This window comes from Morone saxatilis, unplaced genomic scaffold (genome assembly GCF_004916995.1).
Source record: "Morone saxatilis isolate NCDOM2014 unplaced genomic scaffold, NCSU_SB_2.0 Contig12, whole genome shotgun sequence".
In the NCBI taxonomy this organism is placed as follows: Eukaryota; Metazoa; Chordata; class Actinopteri; family Moronidae; genus Morone; species Morone saxatilis.
The window spans coordinates 13,542,163-13,567,192 of NW_023339674.1; the positions used below are offsets into that span (position 1 = coordinate 13,542,163).

The 25,030-nt window shown below is 39.5% G+C and overlaps 1 protein-coding gene across 2 annotated transcripts in view; it reads left to right on the forward strand.

Moving 5' to 3' along the window:
- The first annotated feature begins 1,086 nt into the window (after positions 1 to 1,086).
- usp13 (ubiquitin specific peptidase 13) overlaps positions 1,087 to 25,030 on the forward strand; it is a 31,980-nt gene continuing 8,036 nt past the window's right edge. Inside the window, exons 1-17 of one of the 2 annotated variants that reach the window (XM_035653308.1) lie at positions 1,087 to 1,281; positions 3,468 to 3,593; positions 6,520 to 6,580; positions 9,022 to 9,143; positions 10,061 to 10,203; positions 10,590 to 10,774; positions 11,449 to 11,549; positions 11,644 to 11,834; positions 12,823 to 12,894; positions 14,377 to 14,470; positions 16,108 to 16,233; positions 18,203 to 18,356; positions 18,884 to 19,058; positions 19,182 to 19,270; positions 20,199 to 20,321; positions 23,428 to 23,451; positions 23,894 to 24,037. In XM_035653308.1, coding sequence (XP_035509201.1) covers positions 1,171 to 1,281; positions 3,468 to 3,593; positions 6,520 to 6,580; positions 9,022 to 9,143; positions 10,061 to 10,203; positions 10,590 to 10,774; positions 11,449 to 11,549; positions 11,644 to 11,834; positions 12,823 to 12,894; positions 14,377 to 14,470; positions 16,108 to 16,233; positions 18,203 to 18,356; positions 18,884 to 19,058; positions 19,182 to 19,270; positions 20,199 to 20,321; positions 23,428 to 23,451; positions 23,894 to 24,037 — 2,041 coding nt within the window. In that variant the 5' untranslated portion in view covers positions 1,087 to 1,170. Of the gene's footprint in view, positions 1,282 to 3,467; positions 3,594 to 6,519; positions 6,581 to 9,021; positions 9,144 to 10,060; positions 10,204 to 10,589; positions 10,775 to 11,448; positions 11,550 to 11,643; positions 11,835 to 12,822; positions 12,895 to 14,376; positions 14,483 to 16,107; positions 16,234 to 18,202; positions 18,357 to 18,883; positions 19,059 to 19,181; positions 19,271 to 20,198; positions 20,322 to 23,427; positions 23,452 to 23,893; positions 24,038 to 25,030 lie in introns of both variants that reach the window. The other variant, XM_035653307.1, reaches the window with a different exon arrangement.

Genomic DNA, 25,030 nt, shown 5'->3' on the forward strand with positions numbered 1-25,030 from the left:
CTTTCCAAATCATGTCCAATCAACTGAATTTACCACAGGTGGACTCCAATTAAGCTGCAGGAACATCTCAAGGATGATCAGTGGTAACAGAATGCACCTGAGCTCAATTTTAAACTTGATCGGCTGTGAATACTTATGTACAAGTGATTTCTTCGTTCTTTGTTTTTAATAAATTTGCAAAAATCTCAAACAAACTTTTTTTAAGTTGTCATTATGGGGTATTATGTGTAGAAAAAATGAATTGAATCCATTTTGGAATAAGGCTGTAACATAACAAAATGTGGAAAAAGTGAAGCACTGTGAATACTTTCCAGATGCACTGTACACTGAACATTTGTGGGATTACAAATTGAGATGAATCCTTTTAATACCGGAGTATGAAGCATTAAGGACACATTGCATGGGGAAAGTTTTTTTTTGTTAGTGGATTCAAGTTTTGGCAACAATTTGTATTTTTTTTGCAATTAAGCAGAGTGTCCACCTGGAGGCAGAGCTGTGCAGACTAGATGAATGTTGTCTGATGGACAAAGGGACTCTTTGCAGATGATGTGGTTGTATAAATCACATTTTAGATAAGATGCACGGGATTTTCTTTATTATAAACGCATAATGCTACCGAGAAATACATTTTATTCTATTTAAAAAAAAAAAAAATTTAAACAACAAAAGCTCCTGCAGATGAATGCAGTCTTGTAGGATACTACAGTCAGCAGCTATCAAAACTCAAAGAGCACCTAATAATCCCGCTTTCCCTGAATCCTGGAGGGAGGGGGGGCATGCTGTAGTAAGTGTGGGTGGCTTTATGAATCACCCTCAGAGGTGGGAGGGGCCCTTCTGGTAAAATATCCCTGTGTGCACAGAGCGTCACCACACAGTCAACAGTAGCCATGTAATATCTGCGCAGGTCAAAGCTTCTTCCTTTCCTTTTTCCTTTTTTTTTGTTGCAAGAAGAAAAACAACATTAGCCTTCACGTCCTTAGGCTCGCACCGTGCGCAGCGGCAGCGCAGCCCTCCGCCCCCTCTGTCATTTTATTTTTATGTTTTTCAGCGTCACGTCCCTCTGGCTGGAGGAATGTAGAGACGGAGTGCTTTAAAAATAGCATCCTCTCCTCTGACAGCGCTGCTCCGGTGGCTCCGCGGCACTGTGCTGCGAGAAGCAGGAATGCGAAGATGGCTACAGACCTAGGAGAGCTGCTGGTCCCCTACATGCCCACCATCAGGGTGCCCAGGACAGGAGACAGGGTTTTCAAGAGCGAGTGCGCCTTTTCCTTCGACTCTCCCGTAAGTGTCCACACACACACACACACACAGCGAGACAGGAGCGGCTGGTTTTGCGGGTGATGGTAGTAGGAGAGGGTGGGCGAGGACTGTGCGTCGCAGGCGGGCTGGACAAGTCTGATATGAGCGCACACACACACGTGAATCTGCGGCCGTATTGTGTTTGTGTGTGTGTGTCTCTCCGTGGCCGCCTTCCTCCCCGTGAGCGTGAAAGAGAAATAAATAATTAAATGTTGTTTACATCTCAGGAGACGGAGAGAGGAAGAGAGAGAGAGAGAGAGGGCTGGAGGGGTTCCCTTTGTGCAGGGAGAGGCAGTTGGTCCACTTCAGGGCCATATTTGCCAATTCAGCCATTAAATGCACCAGCAAACACACCTGCTCTGAGCTTTGGATTGATTTTTAAAAGATTCAGCAGGCCTGTCAGCTTGTAGGAAACAGCTGTTGTGTGTGTGTGTGTGTGTCGCTCTGTAGTGACTTTGCAGCCACTTTATGGTGTGTTTGTAATTTAGAATTTGCCTTTAAAATGGACTTGTATTGTGTCAGTGGTGCTTATACAATGCTTCCACCATTATAGGCTCTCAGCAGTGTGTTTTTGTAGCCTATAACCATCAGTTGATTGTGTGATGCACAGTTAGGATTCACTTCTGTGAGCTTACAGTGACTAATCAAAAAATCATGCTATCCATGGTAGTATTGTATGAGTCATATATTTACTTAAAGTGAGTTTTTATACTCAATAGTGAGTCTGTGGGGGGGCTTTATAGGATGTTTTAATGTTATTATGTCACTAGAAAGTTCATGTGAAATCTCATGACCCACATTTTAATGCAAGTGTTTATTTAGTTGTTGTCTTTCTCTGGTTGTTCTGTGATTAAGGCAATCATGATAGGGCATCAAAATACTGAATATTTTGAATTATTAAACTTTTTTAAAAACTTTTCAATCTGAAGTATTGATGCAGAGTTCAACCTTCCCTGTAGGCCTACCTGTAAAGGTATGTGAAAAACAGAAAGTCTGAGTTTTAGGCTCTTAACAGATTCTACATACAACAAAAAAAACCTACTTTCTCGACTGAAACCGTTTTTAAAGGTGACTCAGCTGTCTGGAGTTCATCATGTTGGCCTGAGGACTGGGTTATTTATATCCTTGCACTGTTGAAGCTCATATGTCACTCTGGGCCACTTAAAGGTTTATCACAGGGGGTTTATAAGGCCTACACTGATTGCAGATTTAGGTTAGTTTTGAAAGGGTTTTCTTGATGTGAACGTGTTAAATGTGCTTCACTGCTCGCATACGGAGCTTCTGAATGTGACGAAATGATGTTTTAGACAGTCAGCTTGAGATGTGACGTGTGGGGCTCAGTCCACAGACACGCAGCAGTTTTATCAGGACTGAGGGTACTGTGTTTTTAAACTGTAGCAAAAACCTGCAGGTCCCCAGTGCCCTAAAAGCATAGAGGTTCTACTTTTGTCAATTAAATGCATTTGTGTGTTGCTGCTTGTAACAGGATGCACATCTTTAGTTGAAACAAAATCAGCAAAATGGATCCATCAAACTGCTTTTAAAAAAGAAAATAGACAATAAGATAAATCTTTATCAGAGATTTATCCCATTTTTGAGACATTATTTGGCTAAAATAATGTGTAAAAAAAGTGACTATAATTTTATGGCCTTACAATTAAAAACAGGCTTCACAGCAGCAGGCTCGATAAAAGGGGTATTTTTTTTGTGGCGGAACAGATTTTTGGCGGTCTGGCAAGATGGCCTTTTTGAAAATGTGCTTGCAGGATCATTGGCACATCATCTCTTACTTGCATTACATGTTGTGTAAAGTTTTGCAGATATAGTGTATAACTAGTGCCAAGTAGTGTGTAACAAAGTACAGTACATCACAATACTTTTCTTGAAGCTGAAATTATTATTCTCTTTTCACTCTTGTTTTTTAACAGATTAGAAAAGGTATTGTTAGAGGGAATACATGTGAGAATATATATGATACACTATATGTAGTCTACAGTTAGGCACAATAAACATGGAGGATACCAATTCAAAGACCTATAATAAAGATAAAACCGATTTTCTGTGTAATATACGCACTTCACGTTTTTCAGTGTTAAATGTGCTGTTGTGTTGATGGTCGGTCACTTCGTGCTGCTGTTCATTGTCAACTGTTTGTTTTGGTCCTGCAGGAGTCAGAGGGAGGACTGTATGTGTGTATGAACACATTCCTGGGCTTTGGACGAGAACATGTGGAGAGACATTATCGCAAAACAGGACAGAGTGTTTACATGCACCTCAAACGACACGTCAAAGAGGTACGTTTTACTCCTGCCCTGTATGTCTATTGAGCACTGATTATTAACAGCACCCCAGTTTACACAGTGCCTTTATAAATCACATTATAACAGAAGAGTCCAATACAACCATGATAAAGTGGTTACAACCAATTTTATACTTTTTTGAGTTTCAGTTATGATACTGATGTTTGCTTTAGGCAGATCTGAGTTGCATCCAAAGGATTTAAAACTGATTTATTTCATACTTGGCGTAGTTATACACAAAATATTAATACACTTTGAGAGTCTTGTAACATGTAATGTGGAAGAATAGTAAGATGGAATTGAAACATGGGTAACACTTTATTTTAACCCCTAAACATTTAATAAATGGGCTATAAAACACTATAATGTAGCTGTGTGTATTAATGTATTTGTTACTAACAATAACTCCTCGTGTGGGCACCCATAATTGGAGGCTACTGTATAAACAAATAATGAAAGACAAGATAGTTAAACACAGTTGTACTAATTTAAAATGTCTTTGTAGGAGCAGTTAGAATTGACAAATACTGTACATTTATAAACACTTAAACATGTCCTAATTTTTTCTTATAACTACCTTTATAGTGTGTTATAAACAATTTATTAAACATTGGTATACTTCTTACTTATGATAAATAGAGAGACTTGCAGTAACACTGTGTATTTCAGTTAGAACTATACAACACTGTAAGCTGCTTTAGATAAAACCGTACACTGTGTGACCGGAATGGTGGATATCATAATGCCATTGTTTTTAATATCTGTCATTGAATTACATTGTTTGTCCTGCATGTACTTGAATGCTTTGTCATCAACATTCATTTAAAGAGAGATAAAAATATTAATTGTTGTTTCAGCCTTTTCATTGGACTATTTTTGACCTTCAGACTGAGGACTGTCTGAGTGTTTATAGCTAACACTTGATATGTTTTCAGCTCTGTATCTGTCTGTACTCCCATATCACAACTATAACCTTTTACACTGTTCTCTTTGTATCTGTATTGGTAAAGTTTCTCAGAAGGAAACTGGTAATTTGGTACTAATTATGTGGAAATTATACCTTTCATTTGGTACTTTTCTAATTAATTATTCAGAGTCTTATTTTCGGTGCACAGTAGGTAAACTGAACAGACAAAATGTGATATTTGTTCAATACAATTCAATATATACAGAAATTAAAGTTTCCAATAATAAATGATGATGAATTAATATTTACTTGGGTTTAACTTGAGTGCTTCTTTAAAGATAATTCTTATTTTCCCTATAATTAGCACCACTTTTACATATTTTTTTCCAAGAAATTGTCTTGTTTTAAATGCAAAGCAAAAGCAAATATTCTGAAAATATAGACCCAAGAAATTAAGTGTTACCGCTAGGGATGAGTGAGTAAGCCATTACCTGTATCTGTTCAACCAACTGAGTTATCTGTATTAATATCTGCACTTGGAATGGGCGGGGCCTAAACTGGACATATAAACAGAACGGGTGGTGCTCAAAACGGAAATGGGCAGGACTAACATGAAGCTGTACATTTAAGCTTGAAATTGATATGGGTTGATCAGTTACTATATTTATTAGAACACTATTTAATGAACAGCCTCAAAAAGATATGAACTTCAGAACAATGCTTTTGACCAAAAGAGTAGGACAACTATTTACAGAGCAAGTGTTTGTTTTATTTTTATAAAAATGCTCTAATTACGAATGCAGTTCTTGACACATTTTACGATCATACTTTTACTCATAGGATTATTATTAGTTACCACTATGTTAATGTTACTGGAAAGTTACTTCAAATAAATTAAAATATTTATAATAATAAGACTTTACTGAACAACACAACATTTAAAGTAACAGAATCAGTTTACGTTAGTGGGCGAGGTGGACAAAATAACAGAACCATCTTGCAATAGATGCAATCTAAAGCAACAACCCTGAAACAAATACTTTCAAAGATTGTTACATTTTAGTTGAGACTGAGGCAGACGACTATTGATTCAACTTTTGAAGTTTGTGGTGGTGTTGCCTGGGATTGCATTATGTTGTAAGGTGTTTCTGTTATTTTGTCCATCCTTGTAGGTATAAAACATTCAACAAAGCACACCCAAAACGAGCCCTATTATAAAAAGTTGATGGTAAACAACAAAGACCTTAGCCGCTGCTGTGTTTTCTCACTGGCTCTAATTGCCCTCAGATAAGCTCTGCTTTGTAAAGAGCTGCTATTTCCATGCCGGGATCTGGCCAGAAACAGCTGCTCACATTCTGCAGGCTCCTGTGTCTGCTGTTTTTTTTTTTTCCCATGAGTCCACTTGGTCGCGAATGTGTCAGCATTCTCTGTCTTTCTGTCAGTCTCTCCTCCTCCCTGCTGAGCGAATGGGAAGCAGTCACCTGAATCTGAATGGATTAACAGCAAACCAGTCGGTGGTACTGGGTTGTTTGGCTGCCAGTTAGCCATTTGGCAGAGTCACGTTTTAGTGGATTCACTGACAGTGAAGTGTCTTTTGTTTGCTGCTTTAAAACCTGTCCGTCTTGATGATTTAATTTTATTTTTCTACCAGTGTGGACAGTGTATAGTGGAAAAAAAAGGAAAGTGACATCACACTCTACAAGCAAAGACAGGCCCAAACACATGACGTTTAACAGACTGTAAATGATATCTGTCCAAGTCAACAAATCAAACAGTGCAACTAAAGCAGTTTCATTTATCATTCTTTAATTTTGACTTTGACATGTAAGGGGGGTTTCCCCTTGCCCTGTAACCTGACCTGACAACTGGAACATCCAGCATCTATTTCTATCAAAATGACAACCATCTGGACTTTCTGTAACAGCAAAGCATAACAGTATTTTTTTTTACAATGTGTTTTTAATGTGATGAGGGTTCTTTAATCCAGTTTAACCTCCTTTCTCTTTCCCACAGAAAGCCACAGGAGCTGCAGGGGGCGCCATCCCCAGACGAAGAAATGGAAAAGTGTTTCTAGGTAAGTTAGGTTTGCTTGTGAGCTAGAGAGAGTGGTGGAAGAAGTATTCCTTTACTGAAGTAAAAATATCAATTCCACAGTGTAAAAAGTACTCCATTACAAGTGAAAATCCTGCAGTGAGACACAGAATATCATCAGTAAAATGAACTCAAATTATTAAAGTGCTTGTTGTGCAGTAAAATGGCCCTTGTGATTATTATATTACTGTATAAAACATCCTTAGATTTTTAAATACAGTTATATTGTAGGTTTACAGAGGGGGTTAATCTAATCTATGCTTAAAATGAAACAATCAAAAGTTCAAAAGAATTTTGTTTTTGAAGTTTTTGTAACTAATAGACATCTGAAACAAGTCCCAAGTAGATAGCTGCGCATCATTGGTTTATTTTTTGATAATTCATTGTATTGGATTGTACTGTATTTAGACTTAACCCCTCTTGGTCCCTGGTATTTCCATCATAACTGAAAACCAAATGAGGCTTGTTGGTGACAGAACAAAGGTGCAGCTCTGGATTAATTTAACATGTTTTGCATTGAGTTGGTGTTTTAATAATAAAGTAAATGTGATTTGTGTGCTCAGAAACACCCCTCTCCTCTAAGAGGACCCCCCTCCGTTACGAGCTGGTGTTATTGTTTGTTACACTGTGGTGACCCACCAGCTGCCCCTCCGGCCAGCCTTTACCCAAAGCGTCAGATATTTCCTATGATGAGGCCTCCTCCTCCTCCTCCTGTGCTCCAAATATAGACCATTTATTTGTATATGTGGTTGGTAACTGTTCTAAATCAATGCCTGGCCTACTCCCCTCCTCCTCTTCCTCCTCCTCCTCCTTCTCTTCCTCCTCCTCCTCGGTGTGGGGAGGAGATGGCTGGTCGCCGGCCTCTCAGCTGCCACCACCTGTCAACCTCCCTTATAGACTGACACACTTCTACTGCAGCTATGACGCTGCTCAGAGAGGACCAGGTGTCTTTCTCCCTCCCTCCCTCCCTCCCTCTGTCCCTTCCTCCCTCCCTTCCTCACTGCTGGCTTGGCGTGGGAGGAATTCCTTCCACTCAACCTCGATGTAATTGATGTTCCTGTTGTCTTATTGTTGAGTTTAATAGATTTTACCGCCTTCGATCTGACTGCTGTACATTAGGTCATCCCGCTAGTCTGACGTCTGACTCTGAATTTGTCAGCCTCTTCTTGTCTGGCATGATTCTTACTGTCGTCCATTTTGGATGTTTGATGTGTCCGCGGGCATGTATGGATGTGCCCTTCATCACCTCCATACCAGACCAGTGATCTAATCAAGCCGCTAGCTGGTAACGTCAGATGTTACCATGAAACCAGCAGGCACAATAACAATGCCAGGGATAACATATGATCCTGTTTCTCATGAGTCATTACACGACTTTAGGCTGGAGCGGAGGACAGACAACTCTATACGGAGAGAAGAGGCTCTCTCTAGATTTCAGAAAGTGTTTCTTGAAATCATTTTGATTAGAGCTGAAGTTATTAGTTGATTAATCTAATAGGCGACAGAAAATTGAATGTGATTGTTTTTCCAGCAAAAATGCAAGAAATGTTCTGGTCCTAGCCTCTTCATTATGAGGAGTTTACTCCGCTCTTTGTCTTAGTTGATCGTAAACGAGGGATGAAACTAATTGTTTTCATTACTGATTAATCTGCAGATTATTTTCTCGATTCATTGATTCATCATTTAGTCTAAAAAAATATATCCATCAAAAGTTCCTATAGCCCAGGGTGATGTCTTCACATTTTTACATTTTAAGAGATACAGTTACAGCAATATAAAACCAAGAAAGCAGAAAACTATCTGGAACCAGATAAGGCGAAGGATTATTCAGTTATCAGAAACATTGTAGTAGTAGACTAATTGTTTCAGCTCTACAGTAATCTAAAAGACTTTGGATTTTCAACTGTTGGTCAGACAACAAGATGTCTTATTGAACTTAAGTAAAGTGTGATAGACATTTTTCACTATTTCTGACATTTTATAGACCAATCATACCCTAATTTTGATCATTTGGTTTCATTATGTGATAAATAAATGAGGGTGCTGTAGCTGCACAGACAAAACTATCCTCAGTACTCCTCAGTAACTATACTGTTTGTTGCTGCTGATATGAGATATGAGTAAAATCTTAAATATAGCTCCACATGAATTGTGTCTGTGCTTAAAAGTCACCTGTCACTGTTGTAGTAAAAAAAAAAAGATGCCATAGATGGTTCTCTTGTTCAAGGATTCATCTCTTTGTACTTGCTGCATCATCAGACTATTATGGTACTGACTAGATGAACAAAGAAGGAACATAAAAAAGAACAGATTTCACACTCAGAACATAAAATAAAAATAACCAAGAACAAACTCGATCTTGCCATGCTAACATCAGTCACTGTCTACCAGTAGCTGACTGGATGTTCACTTCCTCCCCTGTAGATTTAGAGCTAAACCGTGATTTTAACGGAGAGGACTATGAATATGAAGACGAGGCCAAGCTCGTCATTTTTCCGGACCACTTCGAGATCCCGTTACCAAATATTGAGGAGTTGCCCGCTCTGGTCAGTGAGTCGGTGCTGCACGGGCTCTGTGTGTTTCCATGCATGTCGATTGGGTGGGAGGGGGCGGACTCAGTGGTTCCCCTGTCACTGTACAGACAGGCTGGTCTTCCTAAAGCCTAAATCTATTGATCTGTTTAGGTTTACGTGAGAGTTTCATGGTCAGTAATCTAAACCTTTGCACTCAATATAATTTGTGGAAGCAGCTCAGACCTGTAGTAGCTGTTTGCTTACCTAAAAGTTTTGCTGAAAGGTTTTGAAATAAAGGTTGTTTCATAGGCTTCTGTTTGCCAAGAAAAGTGTCTGGGGAACCACTGGATGCACGTACTGTAGAGGTGCCACTTTTGGCTCTGTGTGCCACTGCTTGTGCATGGAGTGCAGAGGAGGCATTTTACTCCTGTTTTTTGTTTTTAGAGCAGTTTGAGCTTCTACATTGAACAAGGCTTACTTTTGGCATGTCACAGGGTTTCATTTCCCAAATTATTTTATGCATGCATTCTTTAATGTTGTGAATGTACAAATTGTGATGTTTACATTTACTGGGTTAACACCTGGTGACTACTCTTCTTGTTTTAAAATGTTTTGCATGGTTTGTCTCTATGCTGCAGTATCAATATAGTGGCGTCCTGTATGCTGGATAAATCGCTTTATGTGGCACAGCTTCACAATGTCTTGCATAGATCTTGCATGTCTGATATTGTCCTTTCTATTTACTGTTATTGATGACTTACATTAAAGGTACATTGAGAGAAGTTCCTACAGCAGTAAAAATATTTTTTTATATATCTGACAAGTGCAGAGTTAAAAACAGAACCCGTAAGTTTTCTTTTAAGAAGAAGGATGATATATTTTATGCATAACTTCAATCGCACCATCTTCCAGAAGTTAATTATGTCTCTGCTGTTTCATCTGACGTTCAGGTGACCATTGCCTGTGACGCAGTGCTCAATGCTCCATCAGCTTATAAGAAGCAGGAGCTTGAATCCTGGGAGGAGGAGATTCAGGTGTCCAGACATGCCAGGAGCCTCAGACAGCTGGATAATGGGGTCAGGATCCCGCCTAGGTAGGACTGGCACCAAGAAGATACACCACTGTATCACTAATGCAGTGTGCCTTCTGTGGGTAGACGGGAACAGTTGTATTTGTGTGGCATTTAAGAAGAGGAAGTCATTGCTCATCATTATCCCAAGTGTCTTTTTACACAGGAAGTTTTCAAAACTTTCTGAAATCTTTTACATTCTACTCTCAGTGTTGGCAAAAATTTTGTTTTATTATGAGTTTTAAGATTTGCAAGTCAATGCATGACTATATTACTTTGTCTCTTGCTGTTTGCCCCTTTTATCCAGTCTGAAAACAGTCAAAATGTAAATCTGATCACTTCTGCAGCTGCTGAGTTTTAAAAAAACAACAACACATCAGTAACAAGAGTCTCTGTTTCTTTGTCATCAGTGGCTGGAAGTGTCAGAAGTGTGAGATGAGAGAAAACCTGTGGCTGAACCTGACAGATGGAGCAGTGCTCTGTGGGAAGTGGTTCTTTGATGGGAGCGGAGGCAATGGCCATGCTCTGGAACACTACAGAGAGACCAACTACCCCCTGGCTGTCAAAATGGACACTATCACACCAGATGGAGCAGGTCTGACACACAAATTATTATCCAAACCAGCATTTTCCAAACTTTTTACAGTGTGTACCAACAAAATATTACAAGTACTACAGCAAAACTTTTCAAGCGATCTCTAAATTTTGTAGTATTTTGATAGTATTGTATGTTTTTAAATACATTTTTGTAATTGTTTAAAAAATATGTTAGATATTCCTTGGCATACCACTAGAGGCAACTTGCGTATGACCAGTGAGAAACGGTATAATGTAAGAACCAGTGATCTAAACAGTTGCATGAATCCAGAATCTGAATGACTACATGGTGTTAACGATCAGTGTCCTTTTTCCTAATTTGTTCGTTGTTTGGATGGCATGTAATAGTAGCCTCATATTGTATAATCCTGTGTTCAAATGGTATGATTTGAAGGTTATATACACAGACTTACCAGGTTATTATGTATCATATCAGTTTTTGTTGATTTTGTATTTATTTTTGAGGATTTTGTTAGCAATGATGATGTGATGTGATGTATAGCTTTTTACTGAGAGGTGTTTATAATGTTTTACCCCACTCGTGTCTGTAAATAATACATTAGATTTTACAGGTTTACCTTATAAAGTGGTTGTAAGGTAGGGTGGATTTGCTGACCAGAAATAAAAAAATCAGGCTCATCATAGTGACTAACTAAGTTCTTTTGCTTTCAGATATCTACTCATTTGAGGAGGAGGAAGCTGTGTTGGACCCGCACATATCAGAACACTTGTCACACTTTGGAATAGACATGCTACAGATGCAGAACAGAACAGTAAGTTGTCTTAGCTATGAACGAACCAAACCAAAACCAAAATGTGAGGCTTCCCCAGCAAACGTTTCACACCAAACTCTCTCTCCTCCTTCAGACAGAGAATGGTCACCACACAGACAATAACTCCCGGCAGCGGGTCAGTGAATGGGAGGTGATCCAGGAGTCGGGCATGAAGCTGAAGGCGGTGTTTGGTTCTGGTTACACGGGCGTCAAAAACCTGGGCAACAGCTGCTACCTCGGCACAGTGATGCAGGTCCTCTTCAGCATCCCAGACTTCCAGAGGATGTGAGTACACTGGGATGAGACTTCACACGCCATTATATACATACTGTACATCATAGCACAAAAAGGCCATGCTTGGGTAGTCTTAGTCATTTTGAGTGTAAACAGAATCTCATTTTCAAAGGGGAAACAACAACTTAGTACCGTATACAAAGTATTTGGATTATTGGCTCAGGAAAAGAACACACCGCATTCATATAGTCACCAGAGCACAGAAGTATCGAACAATGGTGCACATGAACAAAATAATTCTTCAGCTTAGTCAGTTATCTATATGCCAAACTGCACTTAATTCCTTCCTTCTCCCAACAATATGGTATCTCAGCATCTCTAAAGTGACAACATCAGATATCAGAGATTTCCACAACAGAAGGAGACTCATCCCCAACCGACTTTGTCATTCTAGCCTTTCTAGCCAACATTTAGAGAAATTGATCTGTTTCTTTGTGTACCTTCAAAGAATTGGCATACTTCCTAGTATGTATAAATGTTGGCAGTTATCACCCTAATTATTCAAATATTGCCTTTCAGAATAACTGAATTTCCCAAAGACAATGTAGCCTGATTCCAGTAATTATTTTGCATTTGGGACAAGCTAGAGACTGTGTACTTACTATAAATATGACTAAATATTCAAATGATAAATCATGACAGAAGTATACCAATCACTGACAAACAATACTAGTATATGAACTAGATGGACATCCTGATATGACTCACTTTTGTAGTAGTTTTTGCAATGCTGATTTAGTTAAAGTCAATTTCCATAAAGTATTTCTGTCAACTTGCTTCCTTGTAGTTATTGATGGCAATCGATTTTTTGTTTTGTTTGTTGATTTTCTAGCTCTGGATTAAATACAGAGTAATATCAAAATTGATACTTAATAACTAATATGGCCACCAGCAGACAGTGTAAGTGTCTTCTCATTACCACCTCATGTGTTCCCACTGGTCTTGTGTCTGTGTGCGTGACATGTATTTTGATCTTTAGGTATGTAGGTAATCTTCAGAGGATATATGACTATTCACCTCTTGACCCCAGCCAGGACTTCGCCACACAAATGTAAGTGACTCCAGTGTTACATAACGCAGTGTTCGAACACACAAAACAAGTTAAGGTGTTTTCCAGCTACTGAGGTTTTGCCATGGGTTGTTTTTTTAAGATGGCCAATATATGAATCTCTGTTAAGCTAATACAGTTGAAAGCCTTTCCCCCTCCCCCAATATGTTCTGGTAAATGCTTGCTGTATGTTGTGTTTTGCAAGAGGCTGGTCAGATGCTGTGGCCATGATGAAAGGTAAGTAGAGTATAAGCCAGGCAGGCAGGCGATGAATATCAGTTATGTGAAGCAACAAACGTTTCACATTGCCAGATAAACATGTTTATATCTGTGACTGTTTGTATATGATAGCGCCTGTCAGCACAAACCAGGTCATTAAGAAAGAAAATCTGTCTCCTAATGCAGCGGGTCTCTATTGATTAAATATGACCCTTCCCTTTAAAAGCACTGAAGGCAGAGCGTGAACGTTAAATATAGTAGGATTAACCTAATTAAATGAATATATTACCCTGTATCCTGTGCATAAATAAGAAAGTACAGAAATAGATTCAGAAATTTCTTTCAAGATGAATATAAAAGGGGGAAAAAGCCAGACAAGAATACTGTATTGATGTAAAAACAATGCTCAGCCTGCACAAGCAAATTTGTGCTGCACCCCGTTTACTCTTATTGTTTTAGACTAGTCTTATTTATTGTATTTATTTTTTTGTATAATTAATTTTGGGCCATTTTATGCCTTTATTAGATAGGTGACAGTACCTAATAACGGCTTAATATCTTGGCCAGGAAATTCAGAAGGAGAAGAAAAGAGATTTTTAATCTCAGTGAGGCTTTCCTGGTTATATAAATGTTAAATAAAATTCCAAAAATTAAATGAAAAGGATCATCATATTTATACCGTTTCAGTCTTCTGTAATTTATTCTTTTTAGGAGGATATTACAGGTAAAATCAATTCTAGTCTTCTTGAGATATTTTGCTTAACTTGCTTTCATATGTTCTGTCTTAATATTTGTAAGTCAGCATATGATTCATATGAAGAAACTGACACTGATTAAGAATGAATGGGTTGAGTCACTGCCCCAAATTGGCTGTCTGTAGTTGGATGAAGGAACAAAGATTAATGGTATGAAATACGGAGATGCAAAGATTAGAGATGCCACGTCTGCGGGAGTGACCAATGATGAACCAAACTAATAGTGAAGAATGAGAAAAAGATGAAGGATGGAAAAGTGATATATTCCTGAAAGGTTTGTTACCACAGCAACAGAGCTGAGTTTGAACTGGAGCCAGCCTTGTGAGACTGAAGAGCCAGGGTTAACAAGTTAGCTGCCTCGGGCCCCGGGTGTGTTGACTGAAGGTTTTGAAATGTCTGCTCTGACGAGTAAAGACACATGTGCCCTTAGAAATCACCCCAACAAGACTAGAACAAAACTAAAAGACTTGACTGTAAGTTCAACGTTTATGCCTGTGTTTTTGTCTGACAGGGCTAAACTGGGACACGGACTGCTCTCAGGCCAGTACTCGAAACCACCCATGAAATCTGAGCTCATTGAACAGGTGATGAAAGAAGAACACAAGGTATTTAACTGGGTATGTCCAGCTCCCAAACTGGGTCCATAACCGCCAGAAGCATGTTAATACTGAGTGGTAGCAAACTCTTTTTCATTTAATGACTGTTAGGGTTGACAGAGTTTCGGCATTTCAGTTTGATGTTTTCCCAATTTAAACATGAAACAACATTTCAAATTGCGGTATATCTTTGGTATTTATACACTTGAGCTATTTTGTACTTGTGACAGCCGGAGAGGTGTTGGTGGAGAGGAAGACACTATTTTTTCGATACATTGCCAAATTTTCTTTTGCTCTGACCTTTTTCTTGTTGTCTGAAAATAGCTTTTGGCTGCGGTCCCAAATGTGCAACTCAAAGTGTTTATGCACACAGCTCCAGGCACAGCTCAAATCCTGTGTTTTGCTTTAATTCTCCACATCTGCGCTTAATTTAGCCACAAATATTAGCTGCACTTAACGATTGTCTCGTGTTTCCTGCAATCTCTCAAGGTCTTGAACAGTTTAATTTATGTACTTGATTATTTGTTTGTGTGTTTCGCTTTACTAATTTAAATGCACATAATATGTGCACAGCTGGCAGGAAACTAGGGGAGGAAAACCATTAAGGCATAATGGGATCCAGCACTAGGTCTGTAAGCTCCGGGCCTCTTTTAAGCCTCACCAGCCACAGTAATTGATAGGGCAGAGCTGTGATCCTGCACATGATGCTGGAGTCAGGTTTGGATACATGTTGACAGCTGGGACGATATCGGGGGTTTGAGTTGACATGCTGTGGTCAGTCTGTACTACCCATTACAAAAGACCTTTTTCACAGCAGCAATTTGGACATGAAATAGTAGGGTAAACAGAGTCAGGGTGCTGTTATTGTACATGTTGGTTCACTGGAAAGGATCTGATACACTAAATGGAATGGAACCTTAATTAGTGTAATTGGTAACTCCTTTGATTACCCTACTATTTTATGATGGCTGCTCATTAAAATGGCTTTTTAACTCGATTCCCCTGCCAACACATAGATTGCCAGGGTAATGTAGGGTTGTTTGCACATTGGATTTATCAATCGATTATGAACGTGATAAATGAATATACCGCATATGTGTTGCACATTATGTTCGGTTAAAGTAGTAATAGTGAATAGTTTGACATTTTGGGAAGTATGCTCATTTGCCTTGTGGAGAGTTGATGAGAAGGTTGTTACTATTCTCATGTCCATTCCCTAAATGTGATGCAGGCGAACCTAGCAGGAGATTAGCTTAGCCTAGCATAAAGACTGGCAGTAACTTCCTGGAGTTCCGCTAGTTGCCTAGCAACTGCTCTCAGCTGAAAATAAAACTTTTGATTAATGAGCTTTAGACGTGCTGGTACGCTGATATTGTCACCTTGTCTCATGTTTAACTAGCTAGCTAACCTAACGTTTGATCATTTTAGCTGACTGAAAAAAATCAATTTTCTTTAATAGAGCTTTATTTTGGATTTCCTGGTATTTCTCCTGAACAGAGCCTGGTACTGGCTGGCTACCCCGAGCTGCTTTCAGTGTATTTGTAATATTCAGCACTGGTCTGCTGTCTTGTCTTATACTTCCCCCTCAGACAGATGAGTGGTCATGCACAGTAAGTGTATGTGACGCCCAAATGTTCTCGTTCCAGCACCAGCAGAAGGGTGTCTCTCCCCGGATGTTGAAGGCCCTGGTCAGCAGGGGACACCCAGAGTTTTCCTCCAACAGACAACAAGATGCCCACGAGTTCCTCCTGCACATGATCAACCTTGTGGAGGTGAATGAAGCTAAATGTGCAGGTCAAAATATTAAATAAAAACAAAACAAACATAAAAACAGTTGTTTCATGAGATGGATATGTTAAGCTTTGGAATTAATTCCATTTAACGTTACAAACACACAACAACAAAAAAAGCTGCCTCTCCCAAAACGAACTACATTGACATTTAGGGGTGCACCCATTTATCAGCCGAAAATTGGTATCTGCCTTGTTGACTGACATCGGCCTATTGACGAATAAGATTATTATTATATTATTGGCCAGTGTTTATCTGTTGTGTCAGTTTTGCGCTGGCTAAATGTTCAACTTGGATATTGGAGAAATAATTACCTCAGTTTTCCATCACTGGCACAAATTGGACACAAATATCTTTGTACTTCATGCAGTAGCTCGGACAGTGAAGTGACATTCAGCTCTGCATCTCACTTCTTGGATGAGAAGAGAAATAGACCAAGCTGCAACAAGGCAGAGACATGTATCTTTGTTGATTTGTAGATTGTTTCCCTGGCACAAAAGGGTAAATAAATAACAAACAAAAAAAAATCAACATCGCCTATTAGTATTGGTATGGGCCCAGCATCCCAATCAGTGCATCCCTAGTGATCTCATAACATATTTACAAAATGGCTGCATTACTTCTGACCCCTGACACACATGGACAGGCAGTTGATTGGGAGGGGAGAGTCTGTTTTTGACTAAACACAGCGCTCTGTCTCCTTGGTTGGTACGTACACATGGGGTGCTCTGACGTGTCTCTCTCAACCAAAGATATATATAGCTCAGTACTATCTGTTACACAGAGAGGCCAGATAATGCTTCCCATTCTGCCTCAGCCCTGATACATGCCCTGACACTTAGTCTGCCTGATGAACAACAAAACATATCACCCAAATTCCCCAAGCGTCAATTTCTCCATATTGGCTCCAGTATCTATAGAAGCTTTACAGCTTTTGTGCTCAAACTTGGTTTGTTTAGAAAAAAGACCACTTGCCTCCATAGCTGTCTTTAAACTAGATACTGATTTAGTTATCCAGACATAGATAACGTGACTAAAGCCACCACCATCAGCAACATTTTCCTCTGTCTATGTCAGCCAGCATACTTGGCCTGAGTAAAAATATAACTTGTGTATTTATGTAGCATCTTAGAATAGAAGGGCTGGGTTGCAGAAAGGTTGCAGTGCAAATTGGTGTGTTAGGTCGCGATGCCATCCTTCATCACAGCCTTCAAATAAACACTGTGCAAACTTTAATGACCCCTACTGTTCATAGAAGGCACAGAGCCGCTTAGTGATGATAATTAATGTGCCTGTTATTCTGAAAAGATGTAACACTCTCAGTTATGCAGGGTCCCGTTAAATGAGGTGGTTCCTAAATTAAAGAGTTGCATCTACATGAATGAATGACTTTATTAAGAGATCTGGGTCAGACAGCAGTTGCGTTGAAGTCATGCCAGGAGACTGTAATGGACCACAGCAAAGAATAGCTTATAGATAGAGTTGCATTTCCGACTTCAGGCTGTCATGTGTCACAGCAGCTTCTGTACAGTTCTTAAACTCACATGCAGTATTCTAAATAACTTTGTTTTAAATCCTTTTGTTTAGTTTATTCCTGGTTTACTCTTAAAAGTATTTTCGACCGCTTCAGACTTTAAGACACAAGAAATGTCCAAGCTAATGTTTGTATAACTGGTGCATTGGTGCAGGATATCAAACAGAAGTATTACAACAGCATTACACCTGACAGCATGTCTGCCATTAAGATTAAATTTTTCATTGAAATCAAGAAATATTTGGGGGAAAAAACAGACTAAAAATATTAAACATGCAAATTGAACAGTTTATCAAACCTCTATTTTATCAGTGTTGAACCACATCACTGGTCTTATATTATCAAACTTTAATATTTGGCCTAATTTCTTTGCTGATGTTCAACCTCACCCTCTCATTCTCCCTATATGTTTACAGAGGAACAGCGCAGGCTCGGAGAACCCAAGTGACGTCTTCCGCTTCTTGGTGGAGGAGCGTATTCAGTGCTGCCAGTCACGTCGGGTTCGTTACACTCAGCGGGTGGACTACTGCATCCAGCTGCCAGCCCCCATCGAGGCAGCTACCAATCGAGGTAAAGGAGCGAATGTTCTGCTGCTTTAGAAATCAACAGGTGCCTTTGGTCGGCACAGCTGGCATGGCGCTGGGCTCAGGTGGCACCAGCTACTGGAGGAATCGGCAGATTCTGCTCTGAAAGGGCACGGAAGGTCCCGGCTGAGAGCTGTGTAGTAGTAAAATATGTGGCTGCTTATGGCTTTGTATATGTGTACTGTTATTACACATTCTGTTAAGGATATTTAAAGGTAGCTAACATCCTTGTAACATTGCAAACATATGCATTTGTGACAATATCGGTATAATTACAAATGTTACCCTAACAGACGTGACCTTGGTGAGGATGATAAACTTTGTCTGAGGTAGATGGAAGCTGTGGCTGTCAATCTTGTCAGCAGCCATCTTGAATGGTACATGAACACCTTAAATAACTTAAAATGCAACTTGCATCACCCTTGATTTAACTTTTTAGATTTTAAAATATTATGAGAGTGTTGTAGAAATTTGCACTGCTCAGAGTGTTTGTTCTTATCTTCATTTTACCAGAGGAGCTGCTGGCATACGAGGCCAAGCGGAAGGACGCTGAGGAGAACATGCGGTCTCTTCCTGAGCCGGTGAGAGCACGGATCCCTTTCACTGCATGCCTGCAGGCCTTCACAGAGCCGGACAACGTCCCCGACTTCTGGAGTTCAGCGCTGCAGGCCAAGTCAGCCGGAATCAAGTAAGCAAAGGGCCACCTGTTCTTGGTCCTGCATTGACTTCTCTACAGCTCAGTGTTCTTTACCACCTCGAATATTTTGATTAAAACCAGTTGTATTTATAAAATTGTTATTTTCCTCTGCAGAACTTCCCGTTTCGCCTCCTTCCCAGAGTATCTGATTTTGCAGATTAAGAAATTTACATTCGGTGTTGACTGGGTGCCGAAGAAACTAGGTAACTGTTATCCTTCACTGATTCATGGGATTTAAAATATCTTTTACTTTCCTCCACCAATATTGTGACTTTATTATAAGTGCTTGTAGTGCTATAAATGCCCAGCAGAGGGCACCATTAAACTGCAATTCACAAGGCATGTACAGTAGTAGGTAAAACTGCTGCCTAAGTGAAATTCAGGAATTGCTTCACCTGCAATTTTGGACACATAGTCATGAACTACTCCATCTTTCATCTTGTTCATATCTCTAAAGGACTGCTGGAGTTTTAAATTTAACGTGACGTCGGAATTCAGATAAGTGTCTTGCAGCATCTTGAAATGAACTCTCAGTGACCCTCATGACTTTGCCAACAAAATCAAAGGTTTAAGTGTTTAACTCTTTTATTAATGAGACATGGCCATATGATAGCTCAGTTGTGTAAACTGATATTTATAAATCATGATCCTCAGTATTATATTTGGCAGTTTTACATGGGTTACTGTCACAGTTATGTTTTGTAGGTGGAGTGTCACCTCCCAACTTGCAGGAGACTCAAGTCATGCTGCAACAGGGACTGCATGTAACTCCTGTAACAGTATATTTCAGATTTTCAGTTTGGTAGCAACTTCATTTGTTTTCCTGCATACTGCTGAGCAGGAACTATGAGAGGTGTCACCACCTAAACTAAAAAATATGATAACAGACAATGATTGGATTAAAACACACCAACATTTAAAAGAAAATAACAAACCATAGATAGATTTAATAAAAGGTAACAAGGATACTGCTCTGGACTCACTTTCAGTGTAAGGCTAAGATCAGGCTAAGATCACTGTAGCCCTGAGATTCTTTTAGAACCACAGCTTCAGGGGGGCTTACAGCAAAGTCTCTGATCCTCAGCATAGCCATTCCTCAGTTGAGTTTAATGTTGGTCTCTTCCTCTTCAGACTTGGCCATCGATGTTCCAGACTTTCTGGATCTGAGCCGGCTGCGGGCCACGGGGCTGCAGGCGGGTGAGGAGGAGCTGCCTGACCTCATGCCTCCCATCGTGCTACCTGAAGACACCAGAGGTACAGAACACGTCCATTTTACTTGCAGTTTAAGGTGGAGCCACCATTTGGTTTTGCTGTTCTTCGGACAGACCGTGCTCTATTTGTCTCAGGCAGAATTAACTGATAAAGGACTCCCTGGTCACAAGCTCTCATGACTCACCTACAGAGGCCTACAGGGGGATTTGCATGCATGCATGCATAAATGCAAAACCCATTCTTTACTACTAGGGGCATTTTTTGCCCTTCATGTTCAATTTCACAGTCCTCTTATTAATTTTAAAGGTCATTATTTTCCCTGAGCACCTGTTTTTCATATTTGTTTTACCCAGATAGCCGAACACATTTTGTCCACTCCAATTATATAAATGTAGTGTGCAGTATACTAGAAACACCTCTCATTATATGAGACAGTATGTATCAGATTTCTCCCAGTGAACTGCTAATACAGTGTTGCTTTGAGAGCCCACCCAGATGTGTGTTGTTCCATTTTTTTCAGGAGGTGTACATTAGAGTATTTTTGTGACAGAGACAAATGATCCGTGAAATTGTCTCTAATATGATGTTCTGCTCAAAGCCACCAAGGTTTTCTCTTAAGGGCATATTGAAAAGAATCCCATGGGAAAGGCATGCTCAATCAATTACGGAAAAGTTGTTGTGTTCACAGTGCGGCTAAGCCTAATAAGGTAGAAGGATTTTATGAGATCCCCTTGTAATGCACTTCCCTGGACTCTGAAAATAACCTACTAGAAGCTAGTTAGTGCGTTTTAGAGCACAAGCAGTATTGTTGTTAATTTTGCTGAAACTTATTTGCATTACACTGTTTGTTCAGTGATATTTCCAGTATTACATACAGTGTAATGTGTAATGGAGCCAGTTGTTAGCCTCTTCCTAAAGGCCAAAACTACAACCTCCCCCCTTTGGTTTGTCTTTCTTTGTCTCTGTAATTATAATTCTCATTTCTCTGTTCCCCCCTCCGTTGTTTGCAGTTCAGCTACATCAAGTTTCAGTGTGCTCCTTAATATTTTAGCAGGCGTGAAGCACAAAGTGTTCTGTACCGTCTAAAGCTCCAAACACAAAACGGGGTCCAAGGAGCAAAGACACAGTAACATCTGCAAGCAGCTTTTGCTGTGCTTCACACATTTCTGAGAGAATCGTTTAGCCGGCTTCCTCTTGGGACAGGAAACTCAGAGGACAAAACAGAAGTCTGAACATGTTTGTCTGAGTATGCCTTAATATTTCAGGACTGCACATTATGTGCTGTACTTGCTATCTCAGACCTCCAAACACATGAAATTGGCTTTTTTGGAAGAGTGCAGAATCTACTCAAAACTCTTCAGAGTGTCACACATTAAAGCGTCCTCTCTTTGAGCTGAAACTACCTTGCTCAGGCAGCAATGCATATCTACTTCTGACAGCAGCAAGCTATGCAGCTATCTTAGAGGGCCACGGTGAAATCTACGCGTGCGTAAATGTTTTTTGCATGTAGTAAGTTTGAGGTGGTAGAGTCATTTTGCACTTCTGTCCTGTTCTGTCAGAGTTTCTCCTTAGTTTAGTTACATTTTTGCACAGTTTAAAAAATACATAACCAACGTGGGCTTATTTGAGCCTAAAATTAAAATTTCACAGTTTTAGAAAACACAGAATTAACAACAATAATAGAAATGGAGAAAATGTATCTTTCTACAAACAGAGGTTAAAACAAGCACCAGTGTGTAAATCATGCGGTTTAAACTATGAAATGAAAAGAGGTCAGAGGAAATGATGTTCTGCTTTCAATACATCTTCTGATTTATTTATTTATTTCACATTTATATGATGAGTTTTGTCGGTTGCGAATTAACCACCGGCCCATTATCTCCCGGCTGGCATCAAGAATGATTAATCATTGGTTACCCTTCTGTCTCCAAAAGGCTTCCGTGCTTCTCATTGATTACACAGCACCTCACAAATCTGTTTTCCTCTTTGCTGCTTGAACCACATTATTTCTCATTGGTCTGTGTATCATCCATTTACTCAGTGATTCCAAGCCATTAAGAAAATGGAAGACAAAAAAATTGTATCATGTTTTTTTTTTATTATGATATTCCATTTTCATTTAAACAATGAAAAACTGCTCAAACCATATAGATATTGATTGCTGGTTTTGGTTCCTAATCACACTGTCAAGTTTAAAATGGAAAAAAAGTTTTATAAGAGAGGGAGGAAGCACAGAAAGAGATTGGATGAGCAAGACAATGAAACTAAACAAACTGCAACTCACTTTATTGGGTCATTATTTCATTGCAAACACTAAAAATAGACTCAGATAAAACTCTCAGCTAAAGTAGACAAAAAAACAATGTTATGTCCATGTAGAGTAAAAGGATTGAGAACGAGAAAGGCGTGAACAGGTATTTCTTTGTCTTTATGTGGAGATAATTATTACCTTCAAATAACTGAAGGATGTGTATGTGCCTCATGATTAGTATTGGTGCCAGACACTGCTAAGATTTCACAGTCCAGAGTAACACAGTTGGCAAGGCATCACAAAAAATCAAGCATGTTTGATAGGAGCACGATTCACTCAAGTTGTGATTGCAGTGTTTTGGAACAGTGGGAGCCGATCAGTCTCCTCACCGCAGGTGGTGACGGGACCCTGCCCAGTGTTTTCTGACGATCAGCCCTGTCTGTAAAGGGACATCCCTAGTACGATTACTGCTACAGAGAGCCTATATAAGTTTTGACAAACAGCAGCCCCTGTGCCCAAAAGTGACAATTATGAGACTATGGTAAATGTTTAAACACAGTGCAACGACAGCATAAGTAGAAATACAGTCAGCAAAATGATTCAGCAGTGTCCATTTGACAGAATTATCTATCTAAAGTTATCTAACGTTAGCCAACATAAGCTACTGGTCATACCAGACCAACCAACCAAAGTTACATAGTCTCACTTTAAGGTCGGTCAAAATCTAGTTTTAAGACCTTCATTATTGCAGCTGATCTCACATGGAATATATTCCTAAATTTAAAAAAAAACACAAACACACAAAATAAAACAAAATAACGAGTAACAAAATATGCATAGTATTTGATCTCATTGTGTGCTGTCAAACTAAAATAAGTTTCTTTCCCCTTGTTTCAGATAACTCCATGAGCTCCATAGACTGTGAGTATTTCATTTCTCTTTTCAGTTACTCACTACTATGTATATAAATATGTAACATTTACATAAGTTATAGCCAAGAAAATTTATTTTGGGCACCAAGCAATAGTGATGAATGCTATTGAACCAAACCTGTGAACATGTATACTCTAGCAGGTGCTGCAGCTGCTCTCTACTTCCAAACAAACTTTACTTTTCCATTGGGCTCTACTTGTTTTTAGCCAGACTCATTCCTCTCGTTGATAAATCATCCTTCGATAAAGAAACCTCCCCAGGGCTGATACTCTTCTGGTCTCTTTGTTTAATGAGGCCCAGAGAGAGAGAGAGAGACACTTCTTTTTTTTTTCAAAATCCTGTTTGGTTGTTTAAACTGGAAGGTTTCCGGTAGTGTTGAATCAGCAACTGCTATGTTTTAGTTATCGATGTCGGTTTGCTGTGTCCCCAGCTCCAGAAATAGACGAGGCGGCAGTAATGCAGCTGGCAGAGATGGGCTTTCCGGTGGAGGCCTGTAGGAAGGCGGTCTACTACACAGGCAACATGGGCCCCGAGATGGCCTTTAACTGGATCATAGCCCACATGGAGGAGCCTGGTAAGAGGAAATCACTGCATTCAATGGTGGAGAGATCAGCAGACGCACATATTGAGACTTTTTACATATATAGTAAATGTGCACATAGGAGTGCACTACCTAAACCAGTGCATTTGCAGCAAAGTCATAGTTTTACTGGAAGCAGAAAGACTAACATGTCTCTGCACCCAAATGTATCGATACTGAGTTAATTTACCATCCAAAGGGGAGACATGAAGGGCAACCTTTACCACCCACTCTTTGGCCCGCAGGATGCTAACACTATGTAGAACTTTCAAGGGCGGGTTGCACAGTGAAAACTTATATGAACATGTGTTCATCGATAGTTATCATAGTTTTGTTTCCAATTCAGATTAGTTTAGATCAGACTTAGTTTTCAGAGTGGGTTTGCTTGTTTCAATTTAGTTTTTATTATTTAAAAATGTTTATCTTTAGTTCAGTTTTTAGTATTTTCATAAAGTTAGCTTTATTTAAGCATTTTTTACAATATGGGGGTATTTGACAAGGACAAGATTTACATACAACATATAGACTCACAGTCTTAATCAACATATGTGAGTGTTAAGTGAGTGTTAACTGTTAAAGAGGTAACTGTAACCCCTGAGAATTCAAGATACTGGTGACAAATAATCTGCACAGCAGCTGCAGTGAAAGACCCACAGTTCTCCAACAATTTCAATAAGCAGAGTCAGCAGACTTCAAGAGGTGAGCCTTAGATGCTGAGATGTGGGCACTGAGTTCAAGGCAATGAACCAGGAAAAAAACAAAGTGATACTGTTTCGGCAAGCCAGTCAGCTCACATGTAAAGACTGTGCCTATGCAGCAGGTATACAGAGGCACGTTTATCTTTATGGGAACTTTTAATACACAAAGGTAATTTAAAGTGAGAGACACATCACATCTCTCAAGTTCTTCCACAGAGAGAAATCAGAGTTGTTTTTGCAAGTGTCAGACATTGCATCCCTTTGTGTACTGCAGGTATTTATTTCTGCA